Source organism: Nomascus leucogenys, chromosome 8 (genome assembly GCF_006542625.1).
Source record: "Nomascus leucogenys isolate Asia chromosome 8, Asia_NLE_v1, whole genome shotgun sequence".
NCBI lineage: Eukaryota > Metazoa > Chordata > Mammalia > Primates > Hylobatidae > Nomascus > Nomascus leucogenys.
The window spans coordinates 61,663,012-61,682,570 of NC_044388.1; the positions used below are offsets into that span (position 1 = coordinate 61,663,012).

At 43.6% G+C, this 19,559-nt stretch overlaps 1 protein-coding gene across 14 annotated transcripts in view; it reads left to right on the forward strand.

Annotated features, from left to right (window-relative positions):
- Positions 1 to 19,559, forward strand: part of PHACTR1 (phosphatase and actin regulator 1) — a 581,376-nt gene that overhangs the window by 522,403 nt on the left and 39,414 nt on the right. For all 14 annotated transcript variants that reach the window (XM_030817298.1, XM_012509150.2, XM_030817300.1 and 11 more), the window contains one exon: positions 7 to 163. In XM_030817298.1, the coding sequence (XP_030673158.1) occupies positions 7 to 163 (157 nt within the window). The remainder of the gene's footprint in view (positions 1 to 6; positions 164 to 19,559) is intronic.

Sequence of the window (19,559 nt, forward strand, 5' to 3'; positions counted from 1 at the left end):
CTACAGGCTCCCTGGCCATGAAGGTCTGCAGGAAGGACTCCTTAGCCATCAAACTCAGCAACAGGCCCTCCAAGCGAGAGCTGGAAGAAAAGAACATCCTTCCCAGGCAGACGGATGAGGAGCGGCTGGAGCTGAGGCAACAGATTGGCACCAAGCTCACCAGGTAGGACAGCGGCACCCTCTGCCTCCCTGGCAGTGGGCCTTTAGCTCTCCAGGTTCTAGCAAAAGAATTCAGTCTCAGCTGGGCGCAGTAGCTTATGCCTGTAATCCCAGCACTTTGGGAGGCCAGGGCAGGTGGATCACATGAGGTCAGGAGTTCAAGACCAGCCTGGCCAACATGGTGAAACCCCATCTCTACTAAAAATGCAAAAATTAGTCAGGCATAGTGGCCTGTAGTCCCAGCTACTCAGGAGGCTGAGGCAGGAGGATTGCTTGAATCCGGGAGGTGTAGGTTCCAGTGAGCTGAGATCACGCCATTGCACCCCAACCTGTGTGACAGAGCAAGACTCTGTCTCAAACTAAAAAAAAGAAAGAGAAATGGAAAACATCCCATTTTGTCTCCAAGGTTGTTTCTATAGTGCCCTCTCCTTCATTTATCCAAATCTTGGAAAATTCACTTGATTCAAGGTTCAGGGAGAAATTGAGAAGCAGGTTTCCAGGAAGAATAATCATCTGTAGAAAAGCCTCCATCATCTGGCCAGGCACAGTGGCTCACACCTGTAGTCCTAATACATTGGGTGGCCAAGGCAGGCAGATTGTTTGAGCCCAGGAGTTTGAGGCCAGCCTGAGCAACAAAGTAAAACCCCATCTCTACATAAAATCAAAAATTAGCCAGATGTGGTGGCACATGCCTGTGGTCCCGGCTACATGGGAGGTTGAGGCAAGAGGATGGCTTGAGCACAGGAGGTCAAGGCTGCAGTGAGCCATTATTGTGCCACTGCACTCCAGCCCAGGTGACAGAGAGAGAGAGAGAGAGAGAAAGAAAAGAAAAGAAAGAAGGAAAGAGAGAAAGAAAGAAGGAAAGAGAAAGAAAGAAGGAAAGAGAGAAAGAGAGAGTGAAAGGAAGGGAGGGAGGAAGGAAAGAAGGAAGGAAGGAAGAAAGGAAGGAAGGAAGGAAGGAAGAAAAGCCTCCATCATGTAATAGAATTGAGGACCTATGGAGAGATAAGGTGTGGTTTGATTAAGCAAAAAGCAATCAGATAAACACACTCTCTGCTATACGGTTAAGTGGTTGGTAGTGATGCTTCATTACTCCACTGGGACTCTTTTTGAGTGATTGCCCTTTATGTATGGATATTACAGACATAGGCATAGCTTTATGTTATATTAAGATATTAGCCACCCATGTATGTATTTGTAATCAAGGGCATGTTTATGTGACATTAGGCAACCTTTGTTGAGTACTTATTATTTGCCACCATTCTCTAAACATTTTATATGTATTAAATCATTTGTCTTTGAGCCTGTCTATAAGATACACATTTGTATACCCATTTTACAGATGAGAACACCAGGCATAGAGAACTTTGGTTACTTTGCATAATGTCACACAGCACAGCTCTGCAATTCTCTCTCTTGAGCCCTTACTTTGTACCAGATACTGTTGTGAGTGCCTGGACATAATGTGTGGAAGTCTACCAGGGCTTAATTCTCATTCTCCCTCTTACTAGCTGTAGAGCCTTAAGTAAGTCACTTATTCTCCTTACCTGTGTTTCTGCATATGTAAAAGAGTGAGTTGTGAAAATTAAGCAAGTTAATAGAAGTATTTAAAACGGTATCTGGCCCATAGCAAGCAATCAGTTACCTGTTTTCACCATCACCTTTGCATTGTACAAGTGAGAAAGGTGGTGCCTAGAGGTTTTGTAGACATAGGCGTCATCCAACAGTATGCCAGTATTCTTCCCTCCCACCTGATTTATTTTGTTACCTAAGGGCAGCTTCTTTTTCAAAATTTACTTGGTTTCCTCTTGGAGGATGTTGTAATGGTACAGGGCTTTGTAAAATGGTCAACACTGATGGATGATTGGACCTAGTGTTATGCAGTCTTTAGAGTCATAGAATGAAAACACCTAACCACCTGCCACACACACATACATACTTCCTGTCATTGATTGAAGTAACACGGGCTTCTCTTTTAATACCTCAGTAATAGTTACAGCTCTCTAGAGAGCCTGTCCCATTGTTGGAGAGCCTTATTCTTAGACATTCTTCCAATATTGAACTGAAATCTGTCCATGCCACTCCCACCCATTGGTCTTATTCTGTGTTTTCTGCACCCTCATCCCCCAAAACATGGCATGCTTTAGCATACTTGAAGACAATGATCCTGGCTTCCGCAATCTCTCTCAGGTTACATAGAACCAGATCTCAGTTCTGAGGGTGGTTGGGGTGGGTGAGTGTGGTTCTGGGCTACTCCTGACCCAGCTTGTTCAAGTTTACACATTATCCTCTAGGGAATTAGAAAAAAGAGAAGGAGCAGATCTTTTATCATAGCTCCTTCCCCTTATTTCCCATTCCTCCACCTCTGCTACAGTACAAGGAGAGCCCCAGGTATGTGAGGGGCAAATGAAGATTTATCTGCAGATGGGAATGAGATGTCAGAGCATCTGGCTGCCCCAGTGACCTCTTCTGTGGCAAGTGTGAGAGAGAGATGGGAAGCATAAGAAGTCGGCCTGTGAGGCTGGCCACCTGCTTGTTCACTGTGGGGTCCTTGCACCTGGTTTAGACTAACACAGTAAAAAAAGGGCACCATTGTCCCAGAGCATACTCCTAAAAAGAGAGACAAGCCCAGCCTCTCCTGCCTGAATACATATCCACGAGCCACCACCATGATTAGCTAGCAAAGGTAGCCCAAAACCCAGAGGTGGGAAGAGACATAAACCATCCATGCCCTGAAAGAAGTTATCTGCATCTGAAATCTTATCCTGGTAAATCAGCCCTTTCCCAACTCTTCCCCTTATAAGGATGCTTAAATACTGCTTGGAATTTGTAACATCCACTGAAGGTTTACCATAGTATACATCGTTCCCAGCCCTCTTTCATTATGGCGGATGGCAGGTGTATTATTCAGTTCGCTGCTATGAAGAAATACCTGAGACTGGCTAATTTATAAAGAAAAGAGGTTTAATTGACTCACAGTTCCCCATGGCTGGGGAGGTCTCAGGAAACTTACAATCATGGCAGAAGGCACCTCTTCACAGTGTGGCTGGAGAGAGAATGAGTGCAAGCAGGGGAAATGCCAGACGCTTATAAAACCATCAGATCTCGTGAGACCCACTCATTATCACAAGAACAGCATGAGGGAAACTGCCCCCATGATTCAGTTACCTCCACCTGGTCCCGCCCTTGACACATGGGGCTTATGGAGATTACAATTCAAGGTGAGATTTGGGTGGGGACACAGAACCAAACCCTACCAGCAGGAGAAGACACATCAACTAGGGACAGAAAGACAAAGTAGAGAAGGCAGCATATTCAAGCCGTTGAGATGGCCTGCATCCTTCCTCTGAATCCACTTTGTCCTTCACTCTTTCCACTAGGGAGTTTCTTTCTTTGTGGCAAGACTCTTGGAAGCTCTAACCAGATTGCAGGGACTGTACCTAAAGGACAGACTGTCAGGGCATGCCTAGCAAATTGGCAAAGTTGTACAGAGTTCAGCACATCAGGCAGATGGGCCATATCTATACCTCAAGGTCATTTTTGAGGTAGCACAGCCATTAATGCAGACCCAAAGAGTTTTAGGGACTATTCCCTTTAGAATTGAGAGCTCAACTCTGTGCTTCTAGCCACCCATTCATCCTGAAGCCAGGGCAGAATGAAGGGGAAATCTGAGAACCAAAAAGTGACTGTGGTAGAGAGTGAGCTACTCTGGAGTCAAGAGTTTGGGTTCTGGCTCTGATTCTTTCATTCCCTAGTCATTTTCCCTGAGGGCATTAGACTAGGTCATCTGATTACTGTGTGCAAAATATGTGCTTTACAATCACAAAAAGTAACTAAAAGAATGTAGACGTGTGCTGTAGAGTTGGCATTTCTGAAGCTACAAGGCTGCAGCATTCTCTGGCTATTAACGTACTGGAAATCGTAGGCTCTTTGAAAAGCATGTGGCCAAGTCTGTGGTCCTCATGGAGTCAGCAAGATAGAAAACATAATTTTAGCCTGACAGTTCCAATAACATAAGAAGAAAAAAAAAGACCACAATGTGTAGCATTCTAAGAATAATCCCAAATTGAGGGTGGGGAATGGGAAACAGAAACACCATTTCTGTAAAATGATGTCAACTTCTGCAGAACCTCCCAGCATTAAGGCAGAGTTTCTACATAAAAATGCCAAAATTACTGTGCTTCCAAAAATGTTTACTTGTTGAGGCTATTGGGCAGACTCTACTAAGTCTCAATCAGCAAGTCATCTGGATTTTTTAATAAATAACTATTTCAGTCAACTGCCATTGGAGACGTGTGGACTGCCCTAGGGACATGAACGTTGGTCAACAGGGTTCACATGGCTCCTCCTCCATGTGTATACAGACTTTGAACTTCAGGATGGCACAGAGGACCATGGGGTGGTGAATGATGCCATCCACTGGGGTGCCAGGCGAAAATCATAGAGCTTCTATTTACATTCATTTCATATCATCCTTTTTAACATGGTTATTTGTGCCTGAATTGTAATGTGCATGGTGTATCACTGCAGTAGTACCTGTGTCTTATACATAAAGAAATGGTACATATGGGGACATGTGCTTAGATTCGTATTGATGAAGTTCTCTTAGAGTCCACTGGTTTGAGGGTCACTTCTCAGTGCTACATGAGGAGCAGTTTTCATCTCCAGTGGACACACAGAGACCTCAGGGCAATCCCTCGCCCCACCTACCCTGCCCCATGCGAAACCATTCTGCATTCTCTCTAGATCTCCTCTTGGGATTCCACATCCTGAACCCTAGGAGGTGCCCTGACTATGGGATCTTAGCCATCAGATCTACTTCTAGTTCTGTTCATTTGCCAAGCTTTTTATTCCCACAAGAGTAATATTCCCTCAGGACTCCATTTTGTTTATTTGAAATATAATTGAACATACTCCTCCAAAAAATCGGTATCAAAAATAATTAGACACAGAGCCATGCTCCTCAAAGTTCATAGTTTGGGTGCCCTGTCAAGGCGACCTGGTGATCTGCCAGAGACAGCATGCTCTGGCACTTCCTCATGTTCCAGCCTGTGTCACTGACAGATCGGTGAAGTGAAACCCCCAGAGGTTGGAGCTTCGGATCACTAGGTATGGGGTGTTCTGGAACTAAAGAGTAACCTAGTGCCTAACAAGTTGTGCTTTTGATTCTGAAACATCCTATAAAAAGTGAGTCATTCAGTAAGTTGATAGGGCTACTCATTTTTAAAGGAAGGGACTAAGACTCCAAAACATGACCTATTTGTGGTCAGTCAACCGCCAGTCTACCTGGGACCTCACCTAGGGAACAGCTAGCTCTTCAAACCCAACAGAGGATCAAGTGGCCCAGTCCTCTCCAACTGAAGTCCTCTGTCCCCACCCATACCCTCTTTGTTGTTTGGACCAGATGAGAGAAAAAGCCTGCAAAAGAAAAATAAAATGGAAAGTGCCTCACCATATACACAGGAGTTTATTATCTAAAGTGAGCTCGGGAGTAAATGAGGACTGTGGCCATCTACCTCCCTGACATACTCCTTCCCCTAAAATATCCCTTCACACTTAAAATATCACCCTCCTACTCAGGAATGAACTATGGGCATTTTTTTTTTTTTTTCGGCAGTCAGAGTTGACCAGAATTTTTTCATCACCTGAGCTGGAGCAGGCAGACTCCCCACTTCTAGTTGGATGCATCTCTATGTAGAAGCTCTTGGAAGCCTGGCCACTTGGTTTGGGAAAGAACATTTCTCCTTGTGATGTCCTTTTCCTAAGCTAGACATAGCCAATAATGCAGACCACTCACCTATGATTATTCCCAATGATCAGAGGAAGATACTGACTTTATTTAAGCTACTTGGTGTATTCATTTGCTGGGGCTGCCATAACAGAGTCCCACAAATCAAGTGGCATACACAACAGAAATGCATTGTCTCAGAGTTTTAGAGGCTGGAAGTCCGAGATCCAGGTGTCAGCAGAGTTGGTTCCTTCTGAGGGCTGCGAGGGAGCATCTGTTCCAGGCATCTCTCCTGGCCTCTGGTGTTTGCTGGGAATCTTTGGCCTTCCTTGGCTTGTGGATGCATCACCTCAATCTCTGCCTTCGTCTCTGCATGATGCTCTCCCTCTGTGTGTATCTCTGTGTTCAGATTTCCCCTTTCTATAAGGACACCAGTTATGCTGGATTAGGGCCCACCACCCCACCCTAAAGACCTCATTTTAACATGATTATCCCTGTAAGGACCCTGTCTCAATAAGGGGACATTCTGAGGTTCTGGGATTAGGATTTCAACCTAGAAGTTTTAGGAAGACAGAATTCAATCCAAAACACTTGGAGAAGTGTCAAGTGGGTTTACCTAGAGAAGGGACCATGACCCCAAATGCATGTGGGAACAGACAGATATTGCACAGAAGTGAAGCAGACAGTGAGGAGATGAATAGGGAGTGTTGGGAACAGGGGCGAGATGAAAAGTCCACCCTTGCATCAAGAGGCCATCACTGTTCAGCTTCAACCCCCTGTTTTGCAAAAATGAAGGACTAGTTTGTTAGCTCTTCTGAAAAATAGAATCTGGATTTTTAAAATGACAATTTCAATTTTTTTAGACTTTATAGGACTGGCACAGTGGCTTATGCCTATAATCCCGGCACTTTGTGGGGCCAAAGTAGAAGGATCACTTGAGCCCAGGAGTCTGAGACCAGCCTGGGCAACATAGACCCCATGTTGACAAAACAAATTCTTAAAAATTAACTGGGCATGGTGGCATCCACCTGTAGTCCCAGCTACTTGGGAGGCTAAGGTAGGAGGATCCCTGGAGCCCAGGAGGTTGAGGCTGCAGTGAGCTGTAATTGTGCCACTGCACTCCAGCCTGAACAACAGAATGAGACCCCACTTTAAAAAAAATATGAGATAGGCAAAAATATATATTTGTGGACTGAATTCAGCCCAATGACTCCATCTCAGTCCTGGGCCACCCGTTTTAAATATTGGACCTGGATGGTGTAGTTTATTTATAGTGTATTCACGAAGTCTCTGTGCGTGCACTGCACATGCTGAGGAGACAATGAGACAGGAATAGTAGGTATGTTGTAAACGTAAATGTGAGCACGTGTATGTCTGTATCAGTAGCAATTTAAAATTAGCATCTGTAGAATCCAAATTAGTTTGAATGTACAGTCATACATTGCTTAACGATGGGATTACATTCTGAGAAATGTGTCAGGCAATTTTGTCATTGTGTGGCCATCATGAAGTGTACTCACACAAACCTAGATGGTAGAGTGTACTACACACTAGGCTAGATGGCAGAGCCTACTGCTCCTTGACTACAAACCTGTATGGTATGTTACAGTACTGAATACTGTGGCAATTGCATCTAAACATAGAAAAGGTAGAATAAAAATACAGTATTATAATATTTTGGGACCACAGTCCCATATGCAGTCCATTACCCAAAGGTTGTTATGAGGCGAGTGACTTTACGTATTTGTGTGGATTGATCGTTAATCAGTATGCCATGTTCCTAAAAATGAGCACTTGCTCCAGGTCTTTGTTTTAGGAATTTAGTTAGGTTGCTGCAGAATGTCTACAAGTGACTCCTGAAGAACACATTAATTTGGATGAAGCTGGTGAAGTAGCTTCACTGCTTTCTTTTCCTTAACACCCACAGCCTGGGAATCAGAAGGGTTTAAGGTTAAAGCACCTAGTGATGCTGATAGCTTGAATCACCAGCTTGAAACCACTGGCACTAAGCCCCATGTGGTATGTAGTTTTCTCCTTCGTAACGGACCAAAATTCTTCCTCTTTTCTCTCCTCCTCACTACTTTATCATTACCATGACTTAAAAAGCTGGCAAGGGGTGGGGGGGGGGAGGGGGAGATAGTGAATGAGATAGTGAGATAATAGTCTGATCATCTCCATGAAACCTAGTACGTTACTCTTATTTAGAATTTCATAATATGCTAGATAGAAAAAGTATCCTAAATCTGTATTTTATACTCCTAAGTAGTTTACACCATTGTTGCTATAAGCAGAATATGAAATAATATGTACCAAGGATTATGCGCTGCTTTAAATCATGGTACGGTGTTCAAGAGAGAAAATTGAAATCCATTTTTTATGCTTGTAGCACAGGCAATAAAATACAGTAATCTTGACTTCTAAATGTAGTTTGCGTAGTGTTTATGGCTGGGGAAGATTGGTGCGGTGAGTGTGACACATCGACACCTAGCTCACTTCTAAATGTAGTTTGCGCAGTGTTTATGGCTGGGGAAGGTTGGTGCGGTGAGTGTGACACACCAACACCTAGCTCCAAAGTGCCAAATAGTGTCTCCCCAGGAGTCTAAGGACTAACGCTGAGTGTGAGCTGGCATCTCCCCGGGCTAGGTAATTTCTTCTGCTGCAGAAACACTTTCTAAAAATGGGAATAACAATAAAAGGCTCTATGATGTCAATTCAACTTGGACTTACTTAGTGTCCCTGGATACATGTGACTGTGAATTACCACTCCAAAGAAAAAAGGAAGGAAAATAGACTGGAGTGAAGTTTTGGAGGCCATGCTTGTAGGCCTAGCCCTTGCGGCTGTGCGCCATTATCATCACCATCATCATCATCCTCCTCCTCATCATCTTCATCTCGGCTGTGGAGGAGCAGGGAGTGGGGCACAGCTTAGAGGGCGCAGGAGAGAAATGGAAAGATGGCGCTGGTATTCGCTCATCTTCAGATCCACGAAGCCTGCGTGGGAGTGGCTCAGGCCAGGGAGACTTCCCATAAAACTGGGAGGATTCTGAGACCTTCCATAAAACTGAAGGAAGACGCCAGTCACCAAACTGCAATTGTGTGTTGGGAGCAAGTCAGGTCAGGGTGAGCATGACTTGAATGTATTTATTGAGTCCTACAATATTTGTACCACAAATGCATGGACTTAGTGTAGCTAAGCTGCTTTCAGATAATTTGACATCTTTTATGAACTCACTGCACGCAACAGAAAATCCTTTTTGAGAGCCCTTCGGGAATGCTGACATCTTCTGAAAGGTGCTCAGATGAGCTCAGGCTGTAACACTACGTGTTTGATAGAAAGTTAAAGAAACCACATGTTCACTGGGGCTTATTTAAAAAAAAAAAAATCAATGGAAGGTGAGAAAGCTGTCTGGATAAGAAGATTTGAGCAAGACACATTGGAAGGAGGTAGAATAAAACTTCAAAACCACACATGTAGAGGTTCTGGCATTGAGCCATGGGTCACGGCCATCACAGGAACCCATAGCCATTGAACATGTCTCAGAGCCCTTGCAGGGATGTGCACGGCCTCTTGCCCTCTCACCCCAGCCTCTAGCTGTTAAGAGCTGCAACAAAGACTGCACTCTTGACATCCTGTTGCTAGGACAGAGTTTCTGAGCCTTGACTCTGTGTGTTTGTGCATGCCTGTGTGTCAGGAGGAGAGGAGGCCCAGTCTGCAAGCCCAGTACTACATGTTGAGGAGCAGAGCCACATCTTGGAGAGCACCGTTAGTTCTCTGCATCTGTGACTTGCGGCTGCCCTGGCAGTCTGTACATTTTTCAGTGATACAGTAAGTGTGGTGGACAAAGATCTGCCTTTTACCCAGTGGGAACACAATCGATCTTAGTGTTTAAACTTGCAAAGGTTCTTTTTTTTTTAAAAAAAAGCCATTCTTGGAGGTTGTGAGTCTTACTTTGTTTTATATTTCATAGCTTTTTTAAACAACTGATTATTCCAGCAGCATTTCAAATTTTGGGTGCAGGGGGTGGGGAGAGCACAGCTATACTCAACTGCAGACTAAGCAGGGAATGGATGAATCTTCTGGGCTGCATGGTCACATTTTAAGAAGCTCTTCTTAGGGTAGATGAAGAGGAAGCTTCAAAGACTGAGCTGTTTATTACTCACAACCCCTTTTTGTTCTCAGGTGATTTTCCCCTAATCTGTAATGATTGTTCTTGTTTGTTGTTAATCTAAGCAGATGGCAGAAAGACAGGCTGTGTTTCTTAGGATATTCGTTGTGGGTTTTTTTGTTTTTGTTTTGTTTTGTTTTGAGATGGAGTCTGACTTTGTTGCCCAGGCTGGAGTGCAGTGGCGCAATCTTGGCTCACTGCAACCTCCACCCGCCCCAGGTTCAAGTGATTGTCGTGCCTCAGCCTCCCAAGTAGCTGGGACTACAGGCGTGTGCCACCAACACCTGGCTAATTTTTGTATTTTTAGTAGAAATGGGGTTTCAACCTGTTGGTTGGGCTGGTCTCAAACTCCTGGCCTCAAGTGATCCACCGACCTCAGCCTCCTAAAGAGCTGAGATGACAGGCATGAGCCACTGTACCCGGCTAGGATGTTTGGCTAAGTGAAAGAAGAATCAACCCATCTACATTTAAAGACCTCTCAGAGCGAAGGTCCCTGATACGTGCCATATATAACTTTAAAGCCTGTTGCTATAGATAAAGTGTTTCCCCATCAGCACCTTATCTAATAATCTCCTTGCAACCCTGCAAGGCGGCCGCTACAGGGAATCCCATTCTGCAGATGAGGAAACTGAACCAATGATCTTAGAGATGATAAAGGGCAAAGAGAAGCACATCTTCTAAACCCAGGGTTTTCCTATTTCTGGCAAACCCACTGGAAAAAATGTTTAGTTTGGTTGAGTTTTTATGTTGAACAGAACTTCCCTCCCAAGGACCTGTGGTTTGGTAGGTATCTTGGTGGACTGTAGAGTTCTAGAGCAGTGGGTCAAGCTTGTACGTGCAAATGTCCTCAAGGGAGAGATAAGGCATGGAATGAAGAAGAGGAAAGGAGATGTTCTTCTATCTCAGGCTTAACTGGGCTTTTTTATTGCATTTCAGTAATACCTGTGCCTGTTGCAATGTGGGGAACAGAGGTCCAATGCAGTGGTTCTCCTGGTGTGGCCCTTGGGCTAACGGCATCAGCATCCCCTGGGAATTTGTTGAAAATGCATAGCCTCAGGCCCCGCCCCAGACTCAGAATCAGAAATTCTTGGGCTGAGTGGGAGGTGGTGTGCAGGAATCTGCATTTTAACCAGCATGGTTCTGATGCACACTAAAGTTTGAGAAGCAATGGGCTAGTAAGAAGAGAAATCAAAGACTTTGGAGCTGGACCTGAGCTTGAAAGCTCTTCACCACTTACTAGCTGGGCCCCTGTCAAGCCTTAGTTTCCACGTCTGTAAGATGGACCTCCCACACAAGGTCATCCAGAGCACCAAATGAGTAAGACTTTCAATTGTAGTAGATAATGAATGCTAGTTCCTTCCCTCTCCTGGTGAGTCTGAATACTGTATCATGCTAGACTCTTATTAGAATAAGTAATGCTGGGTGGGTACAGTGACTCACACCTGCAATCGCAGCATTTTGGGAGGCCGAGGCAGGTGGATCACTTGATATCAGGAGTTCAAGACCAGCCTGGCCAACAAGGTAAAACCCCATCTCTACTAAAAATGCAAAAAAAAAAAACTAGCCAGGTGTGGTGGCACAGGCCTGTAGTCCCAGCTACTTGGGAAGCTGAGGCAGGAGAATCACTTGAACCCAGGAGACGGAGGTTGCAGTGAGCTGAGTTTGCACCACTGCACTCCTCCAGTCTGGGCAACAGAGTGAGATTCTGTCTCAAAAAAAAAAAAAAAAAAAAAAAAAAAAGAATAAGTAATGCTAGTTGCCCTAACAGGAAAATCCTAAATCCCAGTCACCTAAAGCAGCAAAGGTTTATTTCTCACTGCAGTTAAACCTAATGTGCATCTGGGAGCCTTGATCCGTCAGATAGCCATTACATACTTCTGGAACACATGGCTCCAATCTCAATAGCAAGGGAAGAGCAGGTAGAGGAGGCACACACATCACTTCTGCTCACAGTCCATTTGTCAGAACCCAATCTCACTTCAAGGGAGTGTGGAAAACATAGAGAAGCACACGCAGTGTTGGATGAGCATAAAGGACCTTTTCCACAATTCCACTGAGCCTACAGTTGCCACACAGGTCTTTAGGTCACGATTCTTGCAGTTGTGTAAAGGAACTGTCACAGCTGTAAGAGACTTGATTGAAAGACTTTCCACACTTAGCAGTTGGAATTCAGGGGCACCAGGTACATCTGAATGGAGCATATCACCTAGATTGCCAGAGGGGTCTGTCTTGGGGCGAGTACATGGAGGTCACTAATGCCCATGGTCTGTATCAATGAATCTGCACCTAAGGCTAAGTTTAGTAAAGCAACTTATGGAAATCAAAATGATATCAATTTGAGAAAACAGACTCAAAAAAATCAACACTGCTTTTGCTTAAAGGAAAAACTAGCTTAACTACAACTGAGAAATCACAAAAAGGAACAGTGGACTTTGAGCTCAAGTGAGTTTGTTTTATATGAGTTTAAGGTTACATTTCCAGGGAAACAAGTTACTAAGGGAGAACATGGGAACCTCAGCTTCAGCCAATTGATTCAATTGGAAACTACTGATTAAGCACCAACTGTGTGCACAGCTCTGTAATGGGTGTTATTTAAGAGGCAGCTAGATAATTATGCTTCTCAGAAGGTTTAGATGAGTGAGTCACGGTATGCTTACTGTTTTCTGGTTTCATCTGGAAAAGACACAGCAAGTTCCGTGAAGAAGGTGAAGGTCTCTCTGTAGCAAATTCTTTTATGGGTGTGGATGTATTTTAGATTATTTCTCTTGCCATTTTTTTTTCCTTTAAAATATCCCTCAAAAGAATGGGAATGAGTCAGGGCTCTGATGATGTAAACACTGAATAATTTAAACATCTGATTCTGAGGTTTTTTTCCTCTTAAACTTGTGCATTAATGTGAACAACTGCAACTTGAGTTGTCAGACCACTTTTTTTTTTTGCAAGATGTTATTTTTTTCTTTTCTACAAACTTTTAACCACTTATAAGCTTAAAACAGCCACAGAGATGTGTCATTTCTCTCATAATTTTACCGTGAAAGGATTTCTCAGTCACTTGTGACCTTACCAGGAGGCAATGAATAAACTCTGATTTAAATCATTTTATGAAGCATTCAAATAAGGGCCTAAACCTTGGCTAAAAGGCAATTTTACTGCATGGAATATTCAAATATCTCGTCTAGGCCTTTCAGACTGGCTCAGAGATTTTTGTCACTGTGTGGACCTTGGGCCTATGACTTGTTGGAAACTCTTTAGTGAGTTTCTTTTAAAAGAAAAAAAACCTTAGGTTCAAGGGTATGTGTGCAGGTTTATTATAGAGATAAATTGCATATAGTGGGGGTTTGGTTTACAAGTTATTTTGTCACCCAGGTAATAAGCATAGTACCTGATAGGTAGTTTGGTAGTTTTTTTTTTTTTTTTTTTTTTTTTTTTTTTTTTTGAGACGGAGTCTCACTCTGTCGCCCAGGCTGGAGTGCAGTGGCGCGATCTCGGCTCACTGCAAGCTCCGCCTCCCGGGTTCATGCCGTTCTCCTGCCTCAGCCTCTCTGAGTAGTTGGGACTACAGGCGCCCGCCACCGCGCCCGGCTAATTTTTTTTTGTATTTTTAGTAGAGACGGGGTTTCACCGTGGTCTCGATCTCCTGACCTCGTGATCCGCCCACCTTGGCCTCCCAAAGTGCTGGGATTATAAGCGTGAGCCACCGCACCCCGCCGTTTGGTAGTTTTTTGATCCTCAACCTGCTCCTACCCTCCACCCTCATGTAGGCCCCAGTGCCTGTTGCTTCCTTTTTTGTCTTTGTGTACTCAGTGTTTAGATCCTACTCATAAGTGAGAACATGTGGTATTTGGTTTTCTGTTCCTGTGTTAGCTTGCTTAGGATAATGGCCTCCAGCTCCATCCATGTTACTGCAAAGAACACGATCTCATTCTTTTTTATGGCTGCATAGTATTCCATGGTGTATATGTACCACATTTTCTTTATCCAGTCTGCCATTGATGGGCATTTAGGTTGATTCCATGTCATCACTGCGGGCAGTGAATAGTGCTGTGATGAACACACATGTGCATGTGTCTTTATAGTAGAATGATTTCTATTCCTTTGGGTATATACCCAGTAACGGGATTGCAAGGTTGACGGGTAATTCTGTTTTAAGTTCTTTGAGAAATAGCAACTGCTTTCCACAATGGCTGTTTACAATCCCACCAGCAGCATGTAAGCATTCTCTTTTCCCCACAACCTCGCCAGCATCTATTATTTTTTGACTTTTTAATAATAGACATTCCGACTGGTATGAGATGATATGTGGTTTTGATTTGCATTTCTCTAATAATTAATGATGTTGAGCATTTTTTCATGTTTGTTGGCCACATGGATTTCTGTTTTTGAAAAGTGTCTGTTCATGTCCTTTTTAATGGGGTTGTTTTTTGCTTGTAAATTTAAGTTTCTTATAGATGCTGGATATTAGACCTTTGTTGGATGTATAGTTTGCAAATATTTTCTCCCATTCTGTAGCTTGTCTGTTTACTCTGTTGACAGTTTCTTTTGCTGTACAGAAGCTCTTTGGTTTAATTAGGTGCCATTTGTCAATTTTTGTTTTCATTGCAATTGCTTTTGGCATCTTCATGAAATCTTTGCCAGGTCTTGTGTTCAGAATGGTATTTCCTAGATTATCTTCCAGGGTTTTTTAGTTTTAGGTTTTAAGTCTTTTAATCTATCTCGAGTTGATTTTGGTATATGGTGTAAGGAGGAGGTCCAGTTTCAATCTCCTGCATATAGCTAGCCAGGTATCCCAGTTCTTTGGTGAGTTTCTGCACCCACTTCACAACTGTATCATTAGGATCTCAGAGTGTAATAGAACATTTTAGAACTGAAATGGACATTTACTATCACTGCATCTAGCCTTAATTTTACAGCTAAACGGTTGATAGAGGCTACACTACTAGCCAAGTTCACACAGTAATTTCTGACAAACTAGGATTTAAAATAAAGTCCTCTGACCCAGTCCGTGCTTAAAATTAATATCTCTCAAAAAAGAGAGAGAAATAGATCACGTTTTAGTGGAAGAAACAGGCCAGTTGTTTGTTAGCAACCATAACAACTCATATATCTCAGTTGATTTTCTCAAAAGAAAAATAAATAAATAATGTGGAGGTTTTGAGTGAAATCTTTAAAAAACATATTCAGTTATCAAAAGGCCCATGTAAAAGAATCACTGAATTCTCCCATAGGTACGTTCTTTCACGGCCACCATGATCTCCTTGATCCCACTTAGCCAAAAGAACACTGAAGTTAAATGTGCGAGGAAAAGATGTTTCCCTACATGGATGGCTGATGGTTCATTACAGCTGAGCAAAGTCTCATTCATCATTTTGAAAACTAGGCAGGTACTCTGGAAAATTTTTTGCTGGTACCTTAATTTAGAGTTGGCCTATTCTTGTGATTCTTTCAAATGATAAATGAAACTCTAATCATCTATACTTATTAAGAATTATCTGTTCTTTGTTTCAGTGGTGAAGTTGGCATTTCCAATCTATAATTTCCATTGCATATAGTGCTCCTTCTCCCTCACCCACCAAATTTGGCTTCAGGCTTGACGGGATATGATTTTTCTGTAGCCCCTATACAGAGCTTGCACATGGACCTGAATATTTAAAGAGCAGAATGAGATTACAACTGAGAAATCTGCAGTACAGTGGTTCTTCACGTGTTCCCATGTATCTTTGTTTACTGGCGAAACACCTCGAATCTCATGCAAAATGCTAATAGGAGTAATTCATTTTATTTATCTTCATTATGTTCATTTCACTCCTCTTGGGATGCCAAGCCTTTTATAATGGCCTCAAAAATTGCATACATGCCAAACTAAATAGTAATTTTGAGGCAGAATGTAAACAGGGAAAAGCATCCAAAGATACAACCCTGGAAAATCGCTTTTCCTCTAATTCTAAAAGCAATTCCTTTGAAATATAAGTGAATACACTTCTATTTTAGGAAGTGTGTTCATGAAAATTTGATCTTCTGTGCCCTTCAACTCATTAAAACAATAGTTATTCAAAATGGGCAGCCTCTTTAGTTCCTTTGAAAAGAAATAGGTAGACAGATAAACAGTGGGTGTAGACAGGTCATCAGTGTATTGAAAAGAGGTTTGCCTCTCCTGTAAATCCAACCGTCCTTTTGACTGTTAGGATTTTCCTCATTTTGCTTATCTTCACAGTGTAACTTATCAAGTTCCCTCGTGTGTGTGTGCGCGCGTGTGTGTGTGTGTGTCTCACACACGTGTGAGACAGAGTTTCATTTTTGTCACCCAGGCTGGAGTGCAGTGGCGCCATCTCAGCTCACTGCATCCTCCGTCTCCTGGGTTAAAGAAATTCTCCTGCCTCAGCCTCCCAAGAAGCTGAGATTACAGGCGCCGGCCACCATGCCTGACTAATTTTTGTATTTTTAGTAGACATGGGGTTTTACCACGTTGGCCAGGCTGATCTCGAACTCCTGACCTCAGGTGATCTGCCCGCCTTGGCCTCCCAAAGTGCTGGGATTACAGGCGTGAGCCACCGCGCCCAGCCCAAGTTCCCTCTTAAAAGATGCCAAGACAGATAATTGCATCTTCCTATATATTAGCACGACATTGTGGAAGCTAGGCATGCACCTAGGCATGCTGCTCGGGAGGCTGAGGCTAGAGAATCCCTTGAGGTCAGGACTTCGAGGTTGCAGTCTGCGATGATCACACCTGTGAATAGCCACTGCACTCCAGCCTGGGCAACAGAGCGAGACCCTGCCTCTTTAAAAAAATAACAAAAATTTTAAATGACGTTATGAAGGAGCTACCATCTACAAATTTGGTTCAACCAGTGAATCTACCACCTGCCCATTCTACCCAAAGCAGCCTGGTTAATGTGGCATTTCAGGTGAAGCCCTCAGCACATCCTCCTTCAGTTACTCGCCACTGCCTTTATATTCATGGAACTGTGAGCAGGCAGCTTCTCCCTGAAGCCTGCCATATCTATCAGTCCAGCACATCCTTGAAGCATCTCTGCTGAGCAGCCTTGGCCCTCGCTCTGTGGTGGTTCTCTGTCAAGTTTCCCTCTCTCTTCACAGTTCTTAATGAACAGAGCCATCTGGGGCCACAGCCTGTGAAATCTGATTCTCTTCACACAGTCAGCAAACAGAGCCACTGGGATATGCTCAGGCAGCTCCCGGGAGGAAACCGTGAATGCATATAGCTTTGTCTAGGCAAAAGTAAAATGAGCTCATTCATTCAAAACAAAACAATGAAAAACATTGTATCATGTCAGCTGCAGGCTACCTAAGAAATTAGTTAAAATGTATCATAAATATATATCACATATTAAGTGTTCTCTATGCATTAATTTGTTTATAATATAGCATCGAGGTATTTGTAAAATTCTATGGAACATGTTTTGAACGTGAAAACTCGTCATTTCTATAAAATCTTTCAAACTGCCTGTTTGGCAAATAAACTTGATATAGGGGGAAATTCTGCTCTCTTGTGTGTGATCACGGTTATCCTCATGTTGAGGTGATCGCAAAGCCCCAAAGTGAGAGACCGTGTTAGAGGAGATAAATCATCATTGTAAGGCCAATTAGTAGACGGGGCAATACCTCATATTGGGAGAAGCATGCCTTTAGCTGCCATAAGTGGAGGAACTCACAGCTGCAGCCACATCCCTGCAGCTCTTGATCTGACTGCAGAGCTACCAAAAATCTAATCCGCATGTGTGGACTAAAGCACAAGCAAGGGACAGAAGACTGGAAGCCACAGCGGAGAGAAAGTTGGCATAAAAAGCACTCTGCAAACATCAAAATCGTGTGCCAACTAAGCAAAGCCAATGCATAAGCTATAATGTCTTCTAGATATTTTATTGAGGATAAGGATGATGAAGAACAAGGGGAGGAGAAGTTAGGTCTTCCGTCCTCCCTTGCCAGCCACAGTTCCTAACTGTACCATTTTTAAAGGTTTGATTAACTGTTCGTGGCCTATCAGCATTATTCTTTGTAGCCTTTTGGCCATGCTCGTGCAGGGGTCCCCAACCCCCAGGCTGTGGGCTGGTATCAGTCTGTGGCCTGTTAGGAAACAGGCCCCACAGCAGATGAGTGGCGGGAGTGAGCATTACTGCCTGAGCCCCGCCTCCTGTCAGATCAGTGGCGGCGTTAGATTCTCATAGGAGCGCAAACCCTGTTGTGAACCGTGCATGCGAGGGATCTAGGTTGCACGTTCCTTATGAGACTCTAACTTACGCCTGATGATCTGAGGTGGAATCACCCCAACCCCTGAAACCACCTTGCCCCCAAACCTCCATCCATAGAAAAATTGTCTTCCATGAAACCAGTCCCTGGTGCCAAAAAGGTTGGGGACAGGTGGTCTAGTGTGTTAAAGGCCCCAGCAGATTACATCTTTCTGGTCAGGGTTATGAACTACACTAAAATGTATGGTGACTAGGCCAGGCGTGGTGGTTCACGCCTGTAATCCCAGCACTTTGGGAGGCCAAGGCAGGTGGATCACCTAAGGTCAGGAGTTCAAGACCAGTCTGGCTAACATGGTGAAACCTCATCTCTACTAAAATTACAAAAATTAGCCAGATGTGGTGGCAGGCACCTGTAATCCCAGCTACTCAGGAGGCTGAGGCAGGAGAATCACTTGAACCTGGGAGGCGGAGGTTGCAATGAGCCAAGATTGCACCACTGCACTCTAGCCCGGGCAACAGAGCAAAACTCCGTCTCAAAAAAAAAAAAAGTATGGTGACTAAAGAATCACCCATTTCATTTTTCACTGGGGAACCAAAATAATTTCCATCTTGTAAGTTATGGCCATTTATGTGGTTCTGCTCCACTGGCTGAAGCTTCAAGGAAATAGTTTTCAGACATTGGTGACACTCCATGGTAGGGGCCCACCAGTTGTGGCCCACAGACTGAACCCACCCCACTGCCTGTCTTTGTCAATAAAGCTTTATTGGAACACAGTTACACTCATTCATTTACCTACTCTCTGTGGCTGCTTACACACCATAATGGCAGAGTTGAGTAGCTGCAACAGAAACTGTATGGCCCACAAACCCAAAGTATTTACTATCTGGCCCTTTGAAGAAAAAAGAAATGAGCCATTTAAGGACCTAGACTGAGGACATTAGAGAATGTGGCCTTGCTCTCACAGTGTTTATCCTAGATCTATTCAGAAAGTGCATGTGCCTGAAATATCTCCATTAGAGAAAGAAACTAAATTCATCCTCTCACACATAGGGATTTCCTTTGTGCTCATTACTCTAATCATCAGAATGATCCCATTTACCTTTACTTCTTAGTCCAGATCTGCCTGTGAAGCATCATATAGCATACAGATTGTGCTGGGAATATGGTCCAGTTTTTCAAACTTGATCTATTACCTGAGCAGTTAGAAAAGCTACTTCAAGGACAACCAGGTATCATTGAAAGCAGCTCAGCTCAGCTGCCGGCCAGATAAGAAGGGACTGGCTGTACAGACAGACTGAGAGAAG